Raw genomic sequence first — 19,383 nt, 5'->3', positions numbered from 1 at the left:
ACACCAGGACCTCCACTCACCGCTTCCCGGGAGGGGAGGCAACTTGGGGTTCCGGGGGTGTGGAGCTGGCCCGGTCCACGAGCAGGAATCTTTAAGTGACTTGAGCTTCTCCCTCTTGAGCTGCTCTAGCCGGTGCATGGCGGTCATGTGTTGGCGCAGCTGCAGGCCGCCGGCGGAAGGGGCGGCCAGGGCTGAGGTGTCGGCCCCCGGGGGCGTGTCATCCAGCGCTGTCAGGTCTCCCAAGCTTCCAGGCCCCGTCCCCGGCATGTCCACCCCGCTGTCATTGTTGGGGGCACTGCCCAAGGGAGAGGGCTCGCTGCTGCAGGATGACTGGGCCCCAGGGCTGGCCTGGCACAGCTGTAGAGGACGGGGTGAGGTCAGATCAGCGGTGTGAGGACCCACCTGGCCTGCGCCCAGGACTGCACCCACAAGGCACCCTTGCACACCCAGGGGTGGGAAGGAAGCTGCCCTGTGAGGACCGTTCAAATAATATCTTCTCTCAACCTTGGCCTCCCCAGCTACAAGATGGGCCTGAACTGCCTTCAGGACAGAGTCGGTGGGTGGGAGGGACTCACTGGCGTGGAGAGGACACCAGTAACTGTCAGCCGCCTTGCCCCGCACCGTCCCTGCTCAGCCCACCCTCACTCATGCCAGCCCGCCCCACCCCACTCGGAGCTGGCGAGTCGTCAACAGGTGGGCACCTTGAAGCTGTGCCCACAGAAGCAGCCGCAGCCGCGTGAGGTTGACATGAAAGGCACTTGAGCATTCCCAACAACCGCAATGTGCACGATGAAGGAAGGGACAAGGAGCGCTGCGGCTGCCTTCTCGGCAGGCCGCGGGGAGCGTGTTCAGAAGGGAAGGGACAGGCGGGAGGGGGCCTGTCCAAGGGCCATCCCAGCAGCCCTCGCGCTGGGCCGGGGCAGAGGGGCTGGGAGCTCATGGCACATGACAGTGCAGAACCCACGGAACACGGACCTGAGCCCCAGTGAGGCTGACGCTGGGGGAGCACCTCTGGGCTCGTTTCTAGGCTGATTGCTCCCAAATTCCACACTTCTCTTTGGGAAGCGGCAAAGCTCCGTCCTGTCCAGCACCACCCACGGTCCTCAGCTCACTCCACACCTTCTGTAGGTCAGTCCTGTCCTCTGCAGCCCTAACCCACCTCCACTCTGCCTGTCCCTCATGCGGGGAGGTCGCCAATGCTTGCTCCTGGGCCTGTCAGCTTGACTCCTGCTGCCAGCCTTGCCTGTTCCAAGGGTCCTACCTGCCGTCTACCTATCCAAACCCACCTTCCCCTGGACAAGCCCCCAGCCCACCCTCACTCATGCCAGCCCGCCCCGCCCCCTCAGGCTCACCTCAGTAACGTCTATCCTTGGGGGAGGTACAGTCGGGGAAAAGAGGTGGAGACAAAGAACAGGTGGTTAGAACGAAAGGAGTGGAGGCCAGAGGGGTGAGGATGCAGACAGGACAGCGGGCAGGGAGCCCGAGGCGGCTCTGGTGCTGGTTAGAAGGCAGACACCGGCAGCCACTCCGCCCCTCGCAGACTGGCCGCGTGGGGGCAGGCACTCCATCGCCCACAGCCTGCCCAGCACCACGGGACCTGCCACAGAGCTTCTGTGAGGCCCACGGCGGTGAAGGGAGGACAACTGAGCTGGAGAAAGGAGGCACAATGTGGGGTGCTTAGAGAGCGGGCCTGGGAGGGCCCCCAGCTGCAGGTGGGGCGCTGGACCCCAGGCAGTGCTCTGGAATGGGCCTGGCCTGCTGGGCGTGGCTTCCTGGGGGACAGGGCCTCCACTGCCCAACTCTGCTTACCCCGGAGCTCTCGGTCTTGATGGCTTTGACGTGCAGGCAGTCCTCAGCGGACTGGCTGGTGCTGCTGGCCTCGGCGCTCTCCTCGGAGCGCTGGCCGCCGGCCTCAGTGCCGGCCTCGGGGTCCCCATTCTCCTTGAGCAACAGGGCGCGGAGGTGCACGTCGTTGCGCTGCTTCTTGGTGACGTGGGCGTCTGGGCCGTGCACGGTTTTCACGTGCTTCCGGAGAGAGCTGGGGTCCGTGTAGCGCTTGGTGCAGCCTGGGATCTTGCAGATGTAGGGTTTCTGGGAGAGAAGCAGGCGGCGTGACGGATGGGCCACGAAGGCACTCGGCATGGGCGCACTCCCCTCCGGAAGCCATGCCGCCTCCCGTGGCAGAGCCTGGCTGCCACCGCTGGAAGGCGCGCCCCGTTCGCAGCCATGCCATCTGATGGAAGGGGCCTGCCCTACCAGCTGTGTGCACATTTCCGGCAGGTGAGCATGTGGCTAAGGGAGCCCCCGCCACACCTGGGGACGGAGATCAGAGGCTGGAGGGGGGGGACAGAGCCTGGTGTGACCATCCCGCCTCCCTGACCAGGGCGCGGGGACTTTGGACATCAGGAGTGAAGGTGACACTTCCCTGTGCCGTGAGGCAGCGCTGGAGCCCAGGCTCTCTGCGGAGGAGAAGACGGGTCAGAGGCAGAGGAACTGGCTCAAAGCTGCCCGGCAATGGGATGAAAACCAGGGTTTCTGAACCTCAGTCCTGAGCTCACATACATGCACACGCTACACCCACATACATACATGCACATTTATATGTGTACACACATGTCTACACGCAGGCACATACCCAATACATACAGGCACACGCATATACACATGCAGGAGTACATATGCTTACAAACACATCTACATGCACATATACATATAAAGCACACACACACACATACCTACATGTGTACATACTTACAAATTCACACCCACATCCTTCCCCACACATAATGCATACACATATACGACCACACCCACATGCATACCCGTATTAACACACAGGCATACACACAGGCACACACCCCTCTTCAAGGCCAGCTCATCTGTAGAGACTGGGGTTCAGATACCTCTGGGAAGTCCTCTAACTTCTTACAAGCATTGGAGCAAGTCCCTTAGGGGTTCAAAATGTATCTAAGCCCTAGCTGGTTTGGTTCAGTGGATAGAGCGTCGGCCCATGGACTGAAGGATCCAGTGTTCGATTCCCTGTCAGGGCACATGCCTGGGTTGCAGGCTCCATCCTCAGTAGGGGGCATGCAGGAGGCAACTAATCAATGATTTTCTCTCATCACTGATGTCTCTCTCTCTCCCTCTCCCTTCTTTTTAAAAATCAATAGAAATATATTAAAAAATGTATCTAAGCTTTTAGAAATGTTCTTTCCGGAGTCGCCCTGAGTGACAGCATTTGATCAGCAGGGCAGGGCCTGGGAGGTGGGCAGAGCGGACGCCATGGGCTCCCGCCCACTTCCCTCCCAGGGCCCCCGGGGGAGACAAAGGCTGCCCCGTGTCCCTCATAGGCCAAGCGGGACTGGCAGCACTAGCGGCAGGCCTGGCCTCACCAGCTGCTCAGGCCCTGTGTGCTGAGCTGACAGAGCTCAGTGGGGAGGGGCACCTGGCACCTGGCCTCCAGTCGTCCTGAGGACACGGGGCGATGTGTGTGCACGCGTGCCCGTGGGGCCGGAGCAGCTGGCGTACCTCGTTGGAGTGGGTGCGGTTCTGGTGCTTGGCGCGGTCCGAGGCGTTGGAGAAGGCCTTGTTGCAGCCCTCGTGCTCGCACACGTACGGCTTCTCCCCGGTGTGGGACCGCAGGTGCGTCTTCAGGTTCTCCAGGCGCGAGTAGGCCTTTGAGCAGCCCTCGAACTGGGAAGAGGCGGGTTTGGTGAGTGAGGGCGCCCCGGACCCAACGCGGGAGCCTGGCCTTGGGCCAGACACGCTCCTCCCCAGCCCTGTCTGCTCCACCCCGCAGTGCAGCCAGGAGCGTCAACTCAGCAGTAACAACCTCCCTTCTGATTAGGGAACTGACACCTGGCATTTCTGGGAAACTTGGCCGGGACTGAAAAGTGCAGAGGGATGACAGCGCTGCCCGCCAGGGACAGCCCGCTGACCCCAGCTACGTCTCATTCTGCTGGCACTGCAGACATTCTTTTTTACACCAAAATTGGGAATGTGGCATTACTTAGTTATGTTTTCTGCTTGTTAAAACCAACAGCAGCACATTGTGAGACCATCAGCAAAAACTCTTTCAAATGTTATTTTTAACTATTTCCCAATGCCCCTCCCTGATTGGAACTGTTCTGTGCATTGAATGTGCTGAGAATAAACTCCAGAGTCCTCGTGGCCTCGCCCTCGCTCTGGCCACCTCGATCTCCTCAGGTCCTTGAGCCCACTGGCTTCTTCCGGGCTGGGCCCTGGCACACAGTCCCCTTTGGCCAGACCCTTTCCCCCGCCCCCGCCCCCGCCCCCCGGCCCTGGCCTGGCTCACTGCCTCTCCACCTTGTAGGTCATCCCCGCGAGCACTTCTCTGACATTCTTAATCATGCTAACCACCCTCCCCCTTTAAGCTCCCTCACACAATTTAGAACGATCTTAATCGCCCTGAGACCTGGCTCCCCACTAGGGTACATGCTCCACGACCGCAGTTTCCTTCTAGGTCTTGTTCATTTCTGCGTCCCTAGTACTTCGTGCCAGATGAAAGGAACACCTTGGGAAGGAAGGGAGGAAGGAGGAAGGGAAGGAGGGAAGGAAGGAGGGAGGGAGGGAGGGACGGAAGGTAGGACGGAGGGAAGGAGCGAGTGAGGGGGCAGGGAGGGCAGGGAGGGTGGGGTTGGGGAGACCAGGAGTGTATACTTAGGATCCTGCAGCAGCATCCAATGTACCTGTGAGAACTGACCTCAGAATGACAGGGAAACCAGCAGGCACTGTCTCATTCTCACCCCCCCCCCCCCCCCCCATTTCTGACTATCTGAGCACACGCAGCCCAAGGGCCTTTGATCTGTTTCTGCCGCTCAGGGCTCAAGGCGGAGGACTAAGGCTCAGAAAATAACTTCCTGCAAAGGACCCAGAAGAGCCAACAGTCTTACAAAAGGAGGGCTAATTTGAGGACTGACACTTCCCAATCTCAAAACTTACTGTAAAACTACGATAACCTGACGGTGGTCCTGGGGCAGCACACAGAGATCCACGCAGGGGCAGTGAGAGCTCAGAAACAAGCTCCTGTGCTCAGGGCCATCTGATTGTGAGCAAGGGCGCCAAAGCCGGCCGAGGGGAAGAACAGCCTCCCGACAAACAGGACGGGGACAACGGCTGAGCCACGTGCGAAAGAAGGGAGTTGGACCGTCCCTCACGCTGAATACAAAAGTGAACTCAAAATGGACTAAAGACCTACAAGGAGGTGCTGCCCTATAAAGCTAGACACAGGGTGGGGCAAAGCAGGTTGTCAAAACTCAGAACCTTGTGCTTCAAAGGACACTATCAAGAAAATGAAAAGAAAACCCACAGGATGGGAGAAAATATTTGCTCATCATAAGGTCTAGGAGAAGTACTACCATTCAGCAATAAAAAGACAAATAATTTAAAAGTGGGCAAAATATTTGAGTAGACATTTCTCCAAAAAAGATATATAAAGAGGCCAGTAAGCACATGGGCAGACACTCAACTTCATCAGTCCTCAGGCAAACACGAGTCAAAACCACAGCGGCCTGCCCCGCAGTCCGCCGTGATGGCGGGAACCAGAAGACGGGCAACTCACGCTGGCAAGGACGCGGAGAAACCAACCCCGCGCACGGCTGGCGGGAAGGTAAGCAGTGCAGCAGCCTCTCTGGAAATCAGTCCGGCTGGTCCTCAAAAAGTTAAAATAAGAGCTCCCATATGACCCAGCAATTCTGCTCTAGCATGTACACCAGAGAACTGAAAGTAGGTCCACACAGAAACTTGTGCACAAGTGCTCACGGCAGCATATTCATGATAGCCAAAGAGTAAAAGCAGTGAACATATCCGTCAACCGATGAATGGGGTAGAAAACTAGCACCTATCCATACAATGGAATACCATTTAGCCACGATGTGAAGGAACGAAGTGCTGATACACGCTGCACCATGGGTGAGCCTTAAGAACAGGCTAAGCGAAAAGGCCAGGCCGAGGGCTCACACTGCGCGGTCTCATTTCTACTGACTGTCTGCAGCAGGCAAGCTCAGGCGGAGGAAGCGATCAGTGGCTCTCAGGGAGTCAGGGGAAGAGAGAGCAGGAAGTGACTGCTCACAGGTATGTGGCTCTGATTGGGGTGATGAAAATGTTCTGGAATTAGCTAGTAATTCACAACTTGTGAATATGCTAAACATCACAGAAATTGCACCTTGTTAAACGATGATACACTTTAGTATGTGAATCTTATTTCAGTGAAAAACTTGCTAACAGAGCTAACATAGTTCATTGAATCCTGAACAGCACCAATATTAAGACAGTCCGATCTCGAGGTAGTAAAATGAGAATAAAATGTACATCTTGGAATCCATGAAACAGGGCAAGTCACGAAGAGGCGCTCCCAGAGGTTTCAGCTGCAGCCATCAGCGCCTCACTGGGCCTACTCCCCTTTCACGAGGGACCGATTTCTGTGTGTGAAAAAGGCCTTACCGATCATCATCCCAGGTCCGTCACTCCATAAGGGAGGCTGTCTGAGAGGGCTTCTATTTGTGTTCACTTAAAAAAACAGAGATTTTACCCCTCATGGCTCAAGCCGTGACGCCCAGTGAAGCTTTCCTCTGCGCAGGGCACAGGCTGCAGGTGCTGCCCAGCCACAGCCTGTGTGGGTCACCCAGACACGAGAAGACATGAGAAGTGTGGGCCAGCTGTGCCGGGAGGGCGGCAGTCACACTCCCGCTGCAGCACGCCCTGAGTGAGAACCGAGTTCTGGACGACAGGCAGGCGCGGGGCCTCAAGGACCGAGACAGGCGGAAGGCCCAGGGCAGGAGCAGACCGAGCAGCCCGACCCTGGGCTCAGCCCGGCTCAGAGCCGCTGGGGCCGCTCCGCGCAGCTGCGGGAGGGCGAGGAGGGCGCACTCACCGTGCACTTGTGCGGCTTCTCGCCCGTGTGCCGGCGCATGTGCACCACCAGCATGTACTGCGCCTTGAAGGGCTTCTGCTCCCGCGTGCAGGCCTGCCAGCGGCACACGAACTCCTTCTTCTCCCCGTGGATGTGCTCGTTGTTGATGTGCTGCCGGAACAAGCCCCGAAGGGGGTGAGCCCGGCCAGCGCCTCGGACCCCTGCTGAGCGCAGGCCACCCCCACAGACCACCGCCCACTCTGTCGGGTCGCCCTCCGGCCGCACCTCCTCCTGTGGTTAGTGGCCACCAAGTGAAGACATACTGTGTGCTAATGTCTCGGCTGCATTTCCCAATTAGTCATCAAAGCGACCATCCCAGATGGTCAAAGGTGCCCTGCTCACCGCAGACGGGGCTCCGGGCTCCAGTCCATGGAGGACTGGTGGCCACGACGATGCTCCTGGCTGCGCTGCACACAGTAGGCACTAATTAACTGCAGCGAGGCAGACAGGGTGCCTGAGAAGCCTCTCCGAGCTTTCCCCTGTTGTTCCAGGTGTTTACATTAAGTTTCTGTTATAATGGAAACGTCATTGCGTCCTGGTCTCCATCTGCGTCCTGATAACCCGTAAGAGGGCGGCTTTGTCCCTTTGCACAGAGGCCCAGCTTGTTAGTGGCTGCAGGGACTGACCCCCACGGAGGACCCTGGGACCGTGTGGCACTGCCCCTGGCACAGCACAGCCCGAGAAGGGAGCAGAGCTGCCAGCGACCATGTGACTGGGCACGGTCAGCACGGCACTGGGACCCTGCTCATCAGCTTGCGGCCCACTGGGGCGAATGGGCAGAGCGAGGCAGGCAGCCACCTGGGCAGGTGGTCCTCAGACTGTCTTGGCCAGCACTGGTCTGGGCAGGAACAAGGCTAACTTTCCTGCCTCCCTGACCCTGCGCCCATACCTGTCATCTGCCCTGGCCTCACCATCTATATGGCGCCCAGAGTGGCTTCTCCTGTATGTGGAGCCTTGGGCCTGGAGGCTTTGGGTCTCAGGTAACAGCACGCGGGCCTGGGCAGACACTGGGGTTACAGTCACCTTCTTTGATTATCTAGTCCTGAGCTCAGTCCTCCCTGAAGGGGGTGTGTCACTCACTGGCCCTGAGCTCAGTCCTCCCTGAAGCAGGCATATCAGTCACTGCCCCTGAGCTCAGTCCTCCCTGAAGGGGGTGTGTCACTCACTGGCCCTGAGCTCAGTCCTCCCTGAAGCAGGCGTGTCACTCACTGCCCCTGAGCTCAGTCCTCCCTGAAGGGGGTGTGTCACTCACTGGCCCTGAGCTCAGTCCTCCCTGAAGCAGGCGTGTCACTCACTGCCCCTTAGCTCAGTCCTCCCTGAAGGGGGTGTGCCACTCACTGCCCCTTAGCTCAGTCCTCCCTGAAGCAGGCGTGTCACTCACTGCCCCTTAGCTCAGTCCTCCCTGAAGGGGGTGTGCCACTCACTGCCCCTGAGCTCAGTCCTCCCTGAAGCAGGCGTGTCACTCACTGCCCCTTAGCTCAGTCCTCCCTGAAGGGGGTGTGCCACTCACTGCCCCTGAGCTCAGTCCTCCCTGAAGCAGGCGTGTCACTCACTGCCCCTGAGCTCAGTCCTCCCTGAAGGGGGTGTGCCACTCACTGCCCCTGAGCTCAGTCCTCCCTGAAGCAGGCGTGTCACTCACTGCCCCTGAGCTCAGTCCTCCCTGAAGGGGGTGTGTCACTCACTACCCCTTAGCTCAGTCCTCCCTGAAGCAGGCATATCAGTCACTGCCCCTTAGCTCAGTCCTCCCTGAAGCAGGCATGTCACTCACTGCCCCTGAGCTGGGCCTGGCGGACATGTGGGTGGTGCCCCCGGGACTTTCATGTCCCCATTTTGGGTTGTGTATCTACCTGGGGTGGAAAGAGGTGGTGGTGGCGGCTCGCACAGTGGTGCAGGGGACACTGCTCCTTGCTCCCTCCCACTGGGGCTTCTCTCTAAAGGCAGGGAGCGCAGGTCCCACTCTCCCCTTCCTCGCCCTCGGCTCCAGTCCTGTCCTGCTGTATGCCAGTCAGGCTGGGCCTACCTCCCCGGGGAGGGGGGTGTGGAACATCAGGTCCTGCAGTCCCTCCTCTCCAGCCCCTCTCTTCTCTCGTTCTCAGCTCCCGCTTGCTTTCATCCCCCCCTCCGCCTCTAGACCCACACTGCCCAGTGCGCCAGTCACTCCCCACTTGTGCTCTGAGCCCCTGAAATGTGGCTGCTCCCAACTGGGAGGGGCTGTAAGTGTAACACACCTGTTTCAAACACAGTGAAAACATAAGGGATGTCAAATGTTCCAATATTTTGTTTTATACTGATTACATGTTGAAATGATAATCTCTTAGATTTACTGGGTTAAATAAAACATATCACTGAAATGAATGTCACCTGTTTCCTTTCACTGTCTCTTACGCGTTTGCTCCTACATAACATAAAGTGACGCGGGTGTGTTCGTGGCCTGCAGGGTCTTCTCCTGGCGATGCTGCTGTGGACCTTTGAACCCCGCAAGGCTGTCCGAGCTGGACACCGAGGCCGCGTGCCTGAGTGCAGGCCCCACTGGCGGGCACGCAAACGCCAGCGTGGCTGCAAGTAAAACCTACAGCACCTTGAGCTTCCAGGGGAACCTTCTCTATTAGCCTCACTTTCCATTTTTAAAGGCTTTCAAATGATGGGAGTGCGCCCTGACAATGCCTTGCAGTTTTTCTTATTGGTTTACTTAGCGACAAATTGTTCATAATGGACTGAGGGCTCCAGCCCGCCCGTGCGCCGGCGCCATCCATCTTCCCGGGAAGCAGGCAGAGCTGGTGGGGCTGGCTCTTTGGGGGCAGGCGGAGGCGAGGTGCGCACCTGCAGCCGCAGGGACAGCCCAGGCACAGGCGGGAGCCTGCAGCGGGAGCCCCCCTTCCCGTCCGGACCCCTCTGCCTTCCTTTGAGGAATCCCTCCCTGCTCCTTGGGGCCAACTCACTCATTACTGAGCGCATCTTGTCATCCTGGTCTCACTCTGCCTGGCCCCTGCCTGGCCCAGACGTCGCCCCTTCTTCCTCTAATCGAATCTGATCTGTCCCATAACTCAGCTCCCACGTCCCTTCTCCACCTCGGACTCCTTGACGAAAAGAGTATAGACAAGACCCTGCCTCACAGGTTCCACGCGAGCTGGGGGATGGTCCGCTAGGACATGTGTCTCCTGGATGGGAATGTGGGAGGAAAAACCCAAACACAAGAGAAGCCCGCAGCACTGGAGAGCAACGGTGGCACAGATGGAGGAAGCGGCGGGGTGGGCGGTGCTCTCAACCTGAGCTCCCAGCGCTGGGGAGGACGCTCGCTCGGGGTGGCTCCTGGGTGCAAGCAGTGCGGGCACGCGTGTGCATGTGCGTGTGCGTGTGCAGTGCGGGCATGCGTGTGCATGTGCGTGTGCGCCCCCCCCCACCCCACAGTCGCACTGCTAGTTTAGTGTGGGGCTCATCTTTGCAGACACTCTTTCACCAGGAGCGTGTGCTGGGACGGGGTGTGGGGGCTTATTCTTGAATTTAAGTTCTCTTCCGGGGGGAGAAGAGAGGCGCTTGGGGCTGGTGTGAGGACAGGGAGACGGAGGCGGAGGGGCGACCAGGCATGGGCTGCGCTCTCTGCCAACTGGTTATTCTGGGGTCATATTCCATCTCCACACCCCTGTGCAGTAGGACTCACCCCACACAGGAGGAACTCTGCGGCTCACGGAGGTTGAGTGGCCTGTTCTCACCTGATTAGACTTCGCTGCCTGTGGTTTGAAGCCTGTGCCTCCACGCTGAGCCCCACGCCTGCTCCTCCCACTGCACAAACTGCCCCGCAGCTGCCACAGCAGGTGCCGCCATCGAAGAGCTTACGGTGAGGACCAAGGCGAGGGCGCACCCTGACGGGCACCCACTGCGTGGTCTTCTCTGGCCTCCTGATCTGCCAGTACCGGGAATGTTCACGCAGCCCCCTGATCGGGCGGAGACAGCCACCTGCACCTGTGCGGGTCGCTAAGCACTGCCTCCAAGCGGAAATGGCCAACTCCGTCCTCTACGGGAGGAACTTCCTTCAGGTTTCGGGGCCAGGATTGCGCTTACTCTGCCATGCCGGCCGGCTTAGCTGGCCTCACTGCCCTCTCTGCATTGGTTGCCAGGACCCCCAGGAAAAGGGTTTACCTATGAGCCACAGCTCAGAGGACTTGGCTTTGCATACTAACTGGACTCCTGACTCCCTTTTATTGCGCATTTCCCCTGAATTGTCCTGTTTCCTTGTTTTTCTTCTAATCTCTTGTACTGCATATGTATCTGTAAGCCCCCTCTTAGACACAGGCCTGGATAAGGAATCATGCTGCCCACCTTCGAGGACACGGCACCCCTGGGAGCCTCCTCCTCCAGCCCCTCCTCTGTCTGCGGCCTGGCAGGCTGCGGGCTCCCTGGGCCCAGGCCGTGCCCCGCCGGGTGACGGGGCCGGGAGGCTTACATGCACCAGCTGCTCCTGCGTGTCATACTCCTTGGTGCAGTCCTCCCAGTGGCAGCTGGTCTCGTAGATGACCACCTCCGCCTCCTGCTTGCAGTCGTCCCTGTCCAGGTCTTCCTTGAGGTCGGCCAGCTGCTCCTGGGGAGGAGCAGAGCACACCCCTGAGCCTTGGCCAGCAGCAGCCCTGCCCAGAGGCTGCCGTCAGCTCTGCACAGCCTGTGCCCAGGCCCCGGGCTGTGCAGGTGCACACACAGGCACGCACACACGCACATGCACCGGCTTTCCCAGCCCCTCCTCAGCGGGCTCCTACCCATCATTCTCCCATCACACAGCCGTCCTGGGCCCCTCCCTCCTCTCGATGCCAACTTGTCATCACCAAGGCATCTCGCCACATCCTGAGTCAACTGGCATGGCGAGGAGAGCTGGAGCGAGCAGGCAGTGGCTTTGCTGTTTAGCTTGGTTTCCCCTGCGAAGAGCCTGGTGGGCTCACAGGCCCTGGGGTGGGGCATTTTAGTCACAGGGTCCGCTCTCCAAGGAGGCAAGAGAAACCCAACAGGCATCTGGCCTGGCCCTCCAGACCTCTCACTTTCTTACTGTCCTCTCCTCCCAGGCACCCAGCACACCTGGATTTGAACCCAGGACAGCGCGCGGCTGGGTGAACGTGTTCGCACGTCCTCCCGGCAGCGGATCCGTGGAACAGCCTGCAATGGGGGCTTTCTTCCCGCGCTGCAGCCAGAAAGGAGGCTCTGAGGGCTCCTCGCCCTCCCAGACACACAGCGAGTGTGGAGGCCTGGACTTGGACTCCAGCCCCCCCTCCCCCCGGCATGGAGCCCACACGTGCCCATTTCAAGGTGACAGGCCTCCACCCAGTCACAGGTGCTTCAATTCAAAGGGGACAACACGTTTGACTCCAAAACCAGCAACAGACTGAGCATAAATCGGCGCCACCGCCTGGGAGGGAACGGGAGCTGGTGGAAGGGAGGCACCCGAGCCCAGGGCGGGAGGAAGGCCCAGGAGGCGCTGCCGAGGACGTCAAGGGCTCCCGGCTCCGCTGCCTCCCGATGTCCCACTGGCTGCCTGCCGGCCCGCTCCCAGCAGCGCCAGGCAGAGCCGACCTTAGGATGACCTGCTTCCCATTCAGACTACCTACCACTGGCACAGATGTTCTGTCTTTCAAAACAGCCTCTGGGGCAAACATGATAGCTCAGGCTGACGGGGAGACCTCTCCCCACAGTCAAGAGCCCCCCCAGACTCCAGACACTCAGCCTCACTCCTCACACTGCTCTGTGGTGAGGGGTGACATCGGCACCCCGGCCCCTGCGGCCAGGGACCCGCCCTCCTGGCCGCCCTCGGTTGTTTGTGAACGCACCTTCCAATCAACGCACGTGTCCAATGCACGCGCTCTGAAGAGGAAAACGAGGTGTAGTGCAAGAAGTCCCCCGGCAGCTCCGGGGCACATGCCTGACTCCTTAGAAAGCGGGACCGCGTGCCCGCTCCGCCCTCACCCTCACAGGGGACCTGGGCCCGGACTGCATGCTCTGCTGATTCAGAGAAGAGGCTGCGGGGACAGGCGTGTGGGGACGGGGATGGCGGGGCGGCGGTGCACCCGGCCCCCAGGGCCGCTGGGTGTCTTCCCAGCCCACAGGTTTGAGGCTGAGGCAGGGAGGGAGGCTGGGCTGCATTTTGTGCCAAGGGAGAGCATGCCCACCCACCTTGCAGGAGCCGGGTCACTGAATTAGGACAGAGTGACACGGTGACAACCTCCTCATGATAAATGGCTCTCCTCCTTCACAAATGAGGAGCCCAGCTGGGCAGGCAAGAGGGCTTACGGGGCCCGGAGCTGGACGGGACGGGGGAGGGGGAGCTCCCTGTGCTCAGTGTGGCCTCTACCCGTCCTCGTTGCTCCCCGTGCTGCTCTCCCCAGGACGTGCGCCGCCCTCATCTATTCCCACCGCCCGATGAGGGCCGCCCCGTGGAAGCCACGCATCACACTAAGAGGCTTTGGCGTCAGCGAGGGGAGAAGCATTTGTCACCAGCTCCTCTGTCTGCCTGACAGTAACAGAACCCAATATTTCATAAAAATTAAGTGCCCGGAGCATGCCCAATGGCTCGCAGTCTGATAAAGGATGGTGTGACAGAGGCAGGGAGGCAGGGACAGGAGGCCTGAGCACCGCTGGTGTCAGCGCTGTGACAGGGTAGTAACGGATGGAGGCCAGGCCACCGTGAGAGACGGGTGGGAGGCTCGTCTGCGCGGCCAGCACTCACCCTGAGCTCTTCCCCCACAGCCTCTGCTGCAAGAGTTGGACTGTCTGCCTGTCCTCTCGGGTGTTGGACCAGGAGGCAGGGTCTCCCAAGGGACCTGCACAGGGTCTTAGCCCCACAGGACCACCCCGGCTGTGGGTCGCTCCGTCCCTCACCTTCCTTGTCCTTCCCCGTCACCACACACTCGTTCCCTCACATGTGCATGGAGTCCTTGGAAATAGATTTCATAGTTACCGTGCACCAGGCCCAGTGTAGACCCTGATGGCCTGGAACCCAACCAGACCCTTCCCCAGAGGGCCCCTCCCCCAGCGCCCGGTGCAGTGCAGAAGGCAGCAGAGTGGCCCGGGCTGGGCTGGGCTCCTAGTTCTGCAGGAGGGTCAGAAAAGGCTGAAGTGGCAGTGAAGGGGGCAGGGCTCCAGGGGGAGGGAGCCGCTGGACAGGAGCCTGAGCCATCAGGGAACATGAGCACCTCGGGCTTGTGCTGCATGGGGGTGAGGGGAGTGGTGGGGCGAGACAGCTGCAGCCCCATATCATCCATTCACTCATTCTGATGACATGTTAGAGAGAGGAAAGGAGAGAGAAGAAGAGAGAAATGCTGGTTGCCTCCCATACTAGCCCCAACCAGGGATTGAACCTGAAATCCAGGTATGTACCCTGACGGGGAATCGAACCAGCAACCTTTCGGTGCATGGGATGACGCTCAACCAACCCAGCCACTCCCGCCCGGCAATTCAGGGTGTGTCTGAGGAGCCTGTAAGGTGCAGGGTGCTGGGGACACAGCTCTGGTCCTCCCTGAGCTCAGGACCGCCGCCTGCCCACCCTGGTTCAGTCATTTGCTCATTGGTTCCTGCAGGCAGCCACCTGCTCATCCTTCACCAGCAGGGGCTCAGCCCCAAGGCTGCTGACCTCGCGGACGAGGCCTGGCCCAGCCTGGAGACGTGAGGGTGGCGGGCAGGTTACCTGCGTCAGGGTCACCGGGGAGGCTGGTCGCAGGCCCTCGGCCTCCGTCTTGACCTTGCTGCGCTTATGGATGATGATGGGGTTCACGGTGCTGCTCACAGCCGACTCGCTGCTCTGCTTGCTCTGAAGGGGTGCAGAGGAGAGCCTGTCACTGGGGGCAGGGAGGACACCCCAAACCTCCGGACCCTCCGCACACAGCCTATCCAGGCCAACCCTTGTGTTTGGAGTGGGAGAAACTGAGTCCTTCCAGGCAGGGGCACGGCCAGGAGAGAGCCCGGAGGGCCTGCCAGCAGCTCGCGCCACGTCCGCGGCAGCGGAACAGCGGCCTCTCTGGGAAGGGGCTCGGAGGACGGGGTGAAAAGGGGAAGGGACTGAGCAGCAGGGGTTCACGGGGATGTACCGCACGGCACAGGGAACATAGTCGGTGACATTGTGGGTGCTGGAAGTATCGGGGGTCACTTTATAAAGTATATGATTACCTAACCAATAAGCTCTACACACGAAATTAATACAAAATAATATTGGGTGTAAACTGCAATTAAAACATAAAATTAAAGAATTTCTTAAAAAGATGGTCTTTGGTGAATCCATGCTCCAAAACTAAACTGCACGGTGTTACTATTCATTAATCCATTTCATATTCTGGGCTCGGAGCACCCACACTGTGCTGACTGCGAATTCAGGTTTCCCCATCTACTTACCTGTCTACTGCACAGGGACATCAGAACTGAGGCTGGGCGCTGCCACAGGAGTGGGAGCGGTGTCAGGACCCCTCCCAGGCCTCCCACCCAGCCTCATCCAGCCCAGGCCTTTCAATCCTGTGGCCTCTCCACAGAAGGCACCCCGAGCCACACCTGCACCCCGAGTCCTCCCGCACGTGGCCAGTGTGAGATGGGACTGCCAGCCCTCGTGGAGTCGGAGTATCAGTTGGCCCGCTCTGCGCCCTGCACCCGCCTACCTGGCTGGCGTCGTTCAGACAGTTGCTGCTGCCGCTGAGCTGGGTGGGCGTGGTGCTGATGGAGGTGAGGGCCATGGGCTGCTGGGCCAGGAAGGTGGGGGAGGGCTGGATCAGGGGCGGTGTGTGTCCGAAGGCCGAGCCCAGGCCCCTCTGTTGGCTCAGGATCTGCTGGTAGGCCACGGGGTTGATGGGATGGGGGAAGGTGAAGGCTGGGCTGCAGAGAAGAGCAGACGAGGTGGTGGAGCGGAGGAGAGGGAGGGGGACCAGGGCTCCGCTAGGCCAATACTTCCTGGGCAGAGACGGCCTTACCCAGGGATCGGATGGGCATGTGCTCACCTCACCATCACCACGGCCCTGCCTCACTCCGAACCAGCAGTGGCTCTCCACTGTGCTGTCCCAGGCCTCGCCTTTCATGCTTAGCCTCCAGACCCGGCCCCAGGGGCAGCCTTCACCCTGGCAGGTTGGCCCCCAGATTCCTTCCCACCCCACCCTGGCCCTTCACGGCTCTGGCGCAAGGGGCACCCCTGCTCTCTATGAGCCCCACTTGACCTCCGAAGCCATTCTAAAGCCCTCGTCCAGGAAGTGAGCCCTGAGCCCTCCGGGGCACAGCCCCTTCTTCTTCCCCGCCTACTGCACTTGGGTCTACACGGCCACTCGCACTAGCCTCCTTCCTGAAGAGCTCACTGAGGGAAGAAGATGGCCCGAGGCTGAGCGTAAAGGAGCCGTGGCTCCCCCTGCTCCCTCAGATCCCACCCCGACGGAGGGCAGGGATCGGCGGCCGTGTCCTGAGAGGTGTGGGCCTCCTGGAAACGGGCCCCCGGGCCCCATCATCCTCAGGTGACCGCAGCCACGGCTGGCAGCCTCGCGGGACCGAAGCTAAGCCAGCTCACACCCTGACCCTCAGAGATGACAAATGCCTGCTGTTTAAGCCTCCGAGTTTAGACAGAATCTACTGTGCAGCAAAGACAGCGGATGTCTGTTACCACTTCTACCTCTGGGTCCTGGGCCGAGCGCTCCCAGCAGTCCCAACACCTCTGGCCTCTCGGGATGCGCAAGGGGAGCACATGGTGTCAGCCAAGTCCTCAAACGGAGGGGCTGGGCTAGTGGCGCTGACGAGGTTGGGGTGTGCCATGCGGTGGCCACGTGGGAGCCTGCTGCCAGCCAGAGACTCACTCACATGGCCCCGGTCAGTGTCGCTCACCCTTGTGTCCCCCCAAGCGGGTCCGGGGCCTGGCCGCCTTAAATACTAGGAACATCACCTTTGACTTCGATTCACTGGGATCGAATCTTTCAGGACAGGCCCGCCAGAAATTGTGTTTGGGGCATGAAGTCCTGTCTTTCTTCTCTGGTGAAAGTGCTGACCCTCCCTACTTGGTCCCCAGTCCAGCTCCCAACTCTCAGCCCCGCTTGCCGGCTGGGCTCACCTGAGGGTGCCCGCCGACAGGTGCCCATAGGAGCCGCTGGCGGCGGAGCTGCTGCGCGAGTTGTTGATGTAGGCCACCAGCGAGTTGGGGGAGGTCCGGATCATCCGCTGCAGGTCCAGGCTGGCATCGGACAGCGGGGAGATGGACAGCGCCCGCTTGCGGCTCAGGCGGGGCGTCACCCGTGGGCTGGAGAAACGCGACACTGTGGGACAGCCAACCCAAGGCACATCAGCAAAACGTGTTTGGGGGGGGAGGTGAGGGGGCAGGTGGACTGCAGGTGAACGACAGCTCTGCCATTCTCCAGTGGTGTCCTCTTGGGCCAGGGCTTAGCCACTTTCAGCCTCAGTTTGCTCATCTATAAAATGGACTGATCCACACGAGGTGTGGTGAGGATTTAAGAAGCACAGGTCAGATGCTCGAGTGAATCCGAGCACTGAATAACGTCAGCGCCCTTCCTGTTCGGGATGCAGGGACCAGCTGGACCCACAGTGCCTGACGCAGGACAGCCAAGTGCACAGGGTACGTGAACCACCCATGAGGCCAGCACCAAATGGTTGCTGGTTCGATTCTCAGTCGGGGCACATACCTGGGTTGCAGGTTCAATCCCCAGTTGGGGCATGTATGGAAGGCAACGTATCGATGTTTCTCCTTCACATCAATGTGTCTCTCCCTCTCTCTCTCTAAGCATGTCCTCTGGTGAGGATTAAAAACAAAACAAAGGGCCTGGCCAGTGCCCAGAAGCCCCTCTGTCTGTCCAGACCCACCCAAGCTGGCCTGACCTCTAAAAGGCAGCTCAGTCTTCCTATTTTTGAGTATTTGCTATTCATGTAGATGAGATTATAAATACTATTTGATGCAGCTTCTTCATCCAGCGCTAGTTTGTGAGATTGCTCTGCACTGCTGTGTGCAGGAGTCACAGGCTTTTTCATTGTTGTAGAAAATTCCATCGGGTGACTCTGTGGCCAGGGTAGCCTGGTATGTCCCTGGGGGAGAGGTCCTATGCGGTCTGAGCCTGTCTGAGCAGGCACCACGAGCAGGGCCAGGCCGTGGGGAGCACAGCATGGGGGGGGGCAGGCTGTGGGGAGCACAGCATAGGGGGGCAGGGCCAGGCTGTGGGGAGCACAGGGTATGTTCAAGCAGCCACTGGGGTTGTTTACAGGCCACCCCTCCAACTCGGGGGCCACTGACTGGAGAACGGGCGGGCAGGGGCCAGCAGGGCACAGGGAGAGGCTGTTCCACACAGGTATCCAAAATGCAGGGCACAGCGGCCACAGAATTGACATGCGCCTGCTGAGTGCCAGCACTTCTCACGCCTCCCTCATCTCCTCACCACAGCCCTGGACTAGGGGACCCCTTTACACGGAGGACACCGGGGCTCCGGAGAGTCTGAACAGGGTGGAAACCCTGGTGTGTGGAGATGTGTCCAGTGATGTCAGACCATTTCTAGGCCGCTGTGTTGTCCAGAGGAGACACAGGGCCTCGCCTGGGGTGGGGCTGCGGAGGAGCTGTCTGGAGCCAGGGCCGGAGAGCCCCGGGGCAGGGAGCCCCAGCAGGGGCAGGTCCTCCGCCCGCCCTGCAGTTATGCGTGACCAGCAGTCTTGCCTGACTCCCGGGAGATGCGCTCCAGGACCCCCAGGGGATGCCTGAGAGGGATAGGAGCACGCCCTACACACACTTGTAAGTGTTAAGTAGCTTCATCTTCATAAGCACCCTATACGGAAGGCGCTATTATCAGCCTCATGGTACAAATGGCAAAACATTTGTCCCCGGCAGCCTTGGCAGAGAAACAGACGGGAAGGCAGGTAGATGGCCACCAAAACCCCCCACCTCACAGCGTCTGCTCAGGGTGGGGAGGTGAGGTATCCTGGGAGGGTGCTCCTGGCGAGGTGGGGTGGACACACACACCGTGTGGGGGCCCATAGCCTGTGCCAGCCGGCCACACAAACCTGATGCTTCGTGGCTGCCCTGGCGCATGCTACTCAGCCTCCACAAGCCCCTCTTTGCCCGTCTGCACAGGGGGCAGTGTGCTTGGCTTGCAGGGCTGTCGTGAGAACACAGGGAGCGTAGGAAGGATCGTGCCTAAAATCCAGCAGAGCGTCCACAGGGGGACTGTGAGTTGATTCAGCTTCGTCAGGGGCCAGGAGGACTGGTGGGCAGGGTGAGCCCAGAGTGATGCCTGGGGCAAAGGACAGCGAATCTAGAAAGGATGACGGGGCCACACCTCAGCACAGCGTCACTACACACTCGCTCACCTGCCCGGTCGGGCATCCTCTAGCCTCTTCGTTCTTATTCACCGAGTCACACCGCACCAGCCCTCACTTTAAAGGGAACTCAGAGTCAGAACAAAAGCGTTAGGAGCAGCTGGCAAAGGGGGAGATGTGTGTGGGGAGACAGCATATCATGTAAAGCA

The 19,383-nt window shown here is 59.8% G+C and overlaps 1 protein-coding gene across 1 annotated transcript in view; it reads right to left on the bottom strand.

Annotated features, from left to right (window-relative positions):
- Positions 1-19,383, bottom strand: part of GLI2 (GLI family zinc finger 2) — a 231,884-nt gene that overhangs the window by 5,456 nt on the left and 207,045 nt on the right. Inside the window, exons 6-13 of the mRNA XM_036320640.1 lie at positions 16,974-17,175; positions 15,550-15,763; positions 14,592-14,714; positions 11,373-11,507; positions 6,893-7,042; positions 3,529-3,693; positions 1,810-2,091; positions 21-357 (exon numbers count right to left, since the gene is read on the bottom strand). Coding sequence (XP_036176533.1) covers positions 21-357; positions 1,810-2,091; positions 3,529-3,693; positions 6,893-7,042; positions 11,373-11,507; positions 14,592-14,714; positions 15,550-15,763; positions 16,974-17,175 — 1,608 coding nt within the window. The remainder of the gene's footprint in view (positions 1-20; positions 358-1,809; positions 2,092-3,528; positions 3,694-6,892; positions 7,043-11,372; positions 11,508-14,591; positions 14,715-15,549; positions 15,764-16,973; positions 17,176-19,383) is intronic.

Source organism: Myotis myotis, unplaced genomic scaffold, assembly GCF_014108235.1.
Source record: "Myotis myotis isolate mMyoMyo1 unplaced genomic scaffold, mMyoMyo1.p scaffold_m19_p_8, whole genome shotgun sequence".
In the NCBI taxonomy this organism is placed as follows: domain Eukaryota; kingdom Metazoa; phylum Chordata; class Mammalia; order Chiroptera; family Vespertilionidae; genus Myotis; species Myotis myotis.
Note: the sequence above shows the minus strand (reverse complement) of the source record. Positions and strands in the feature narration are given on the sequence as shown.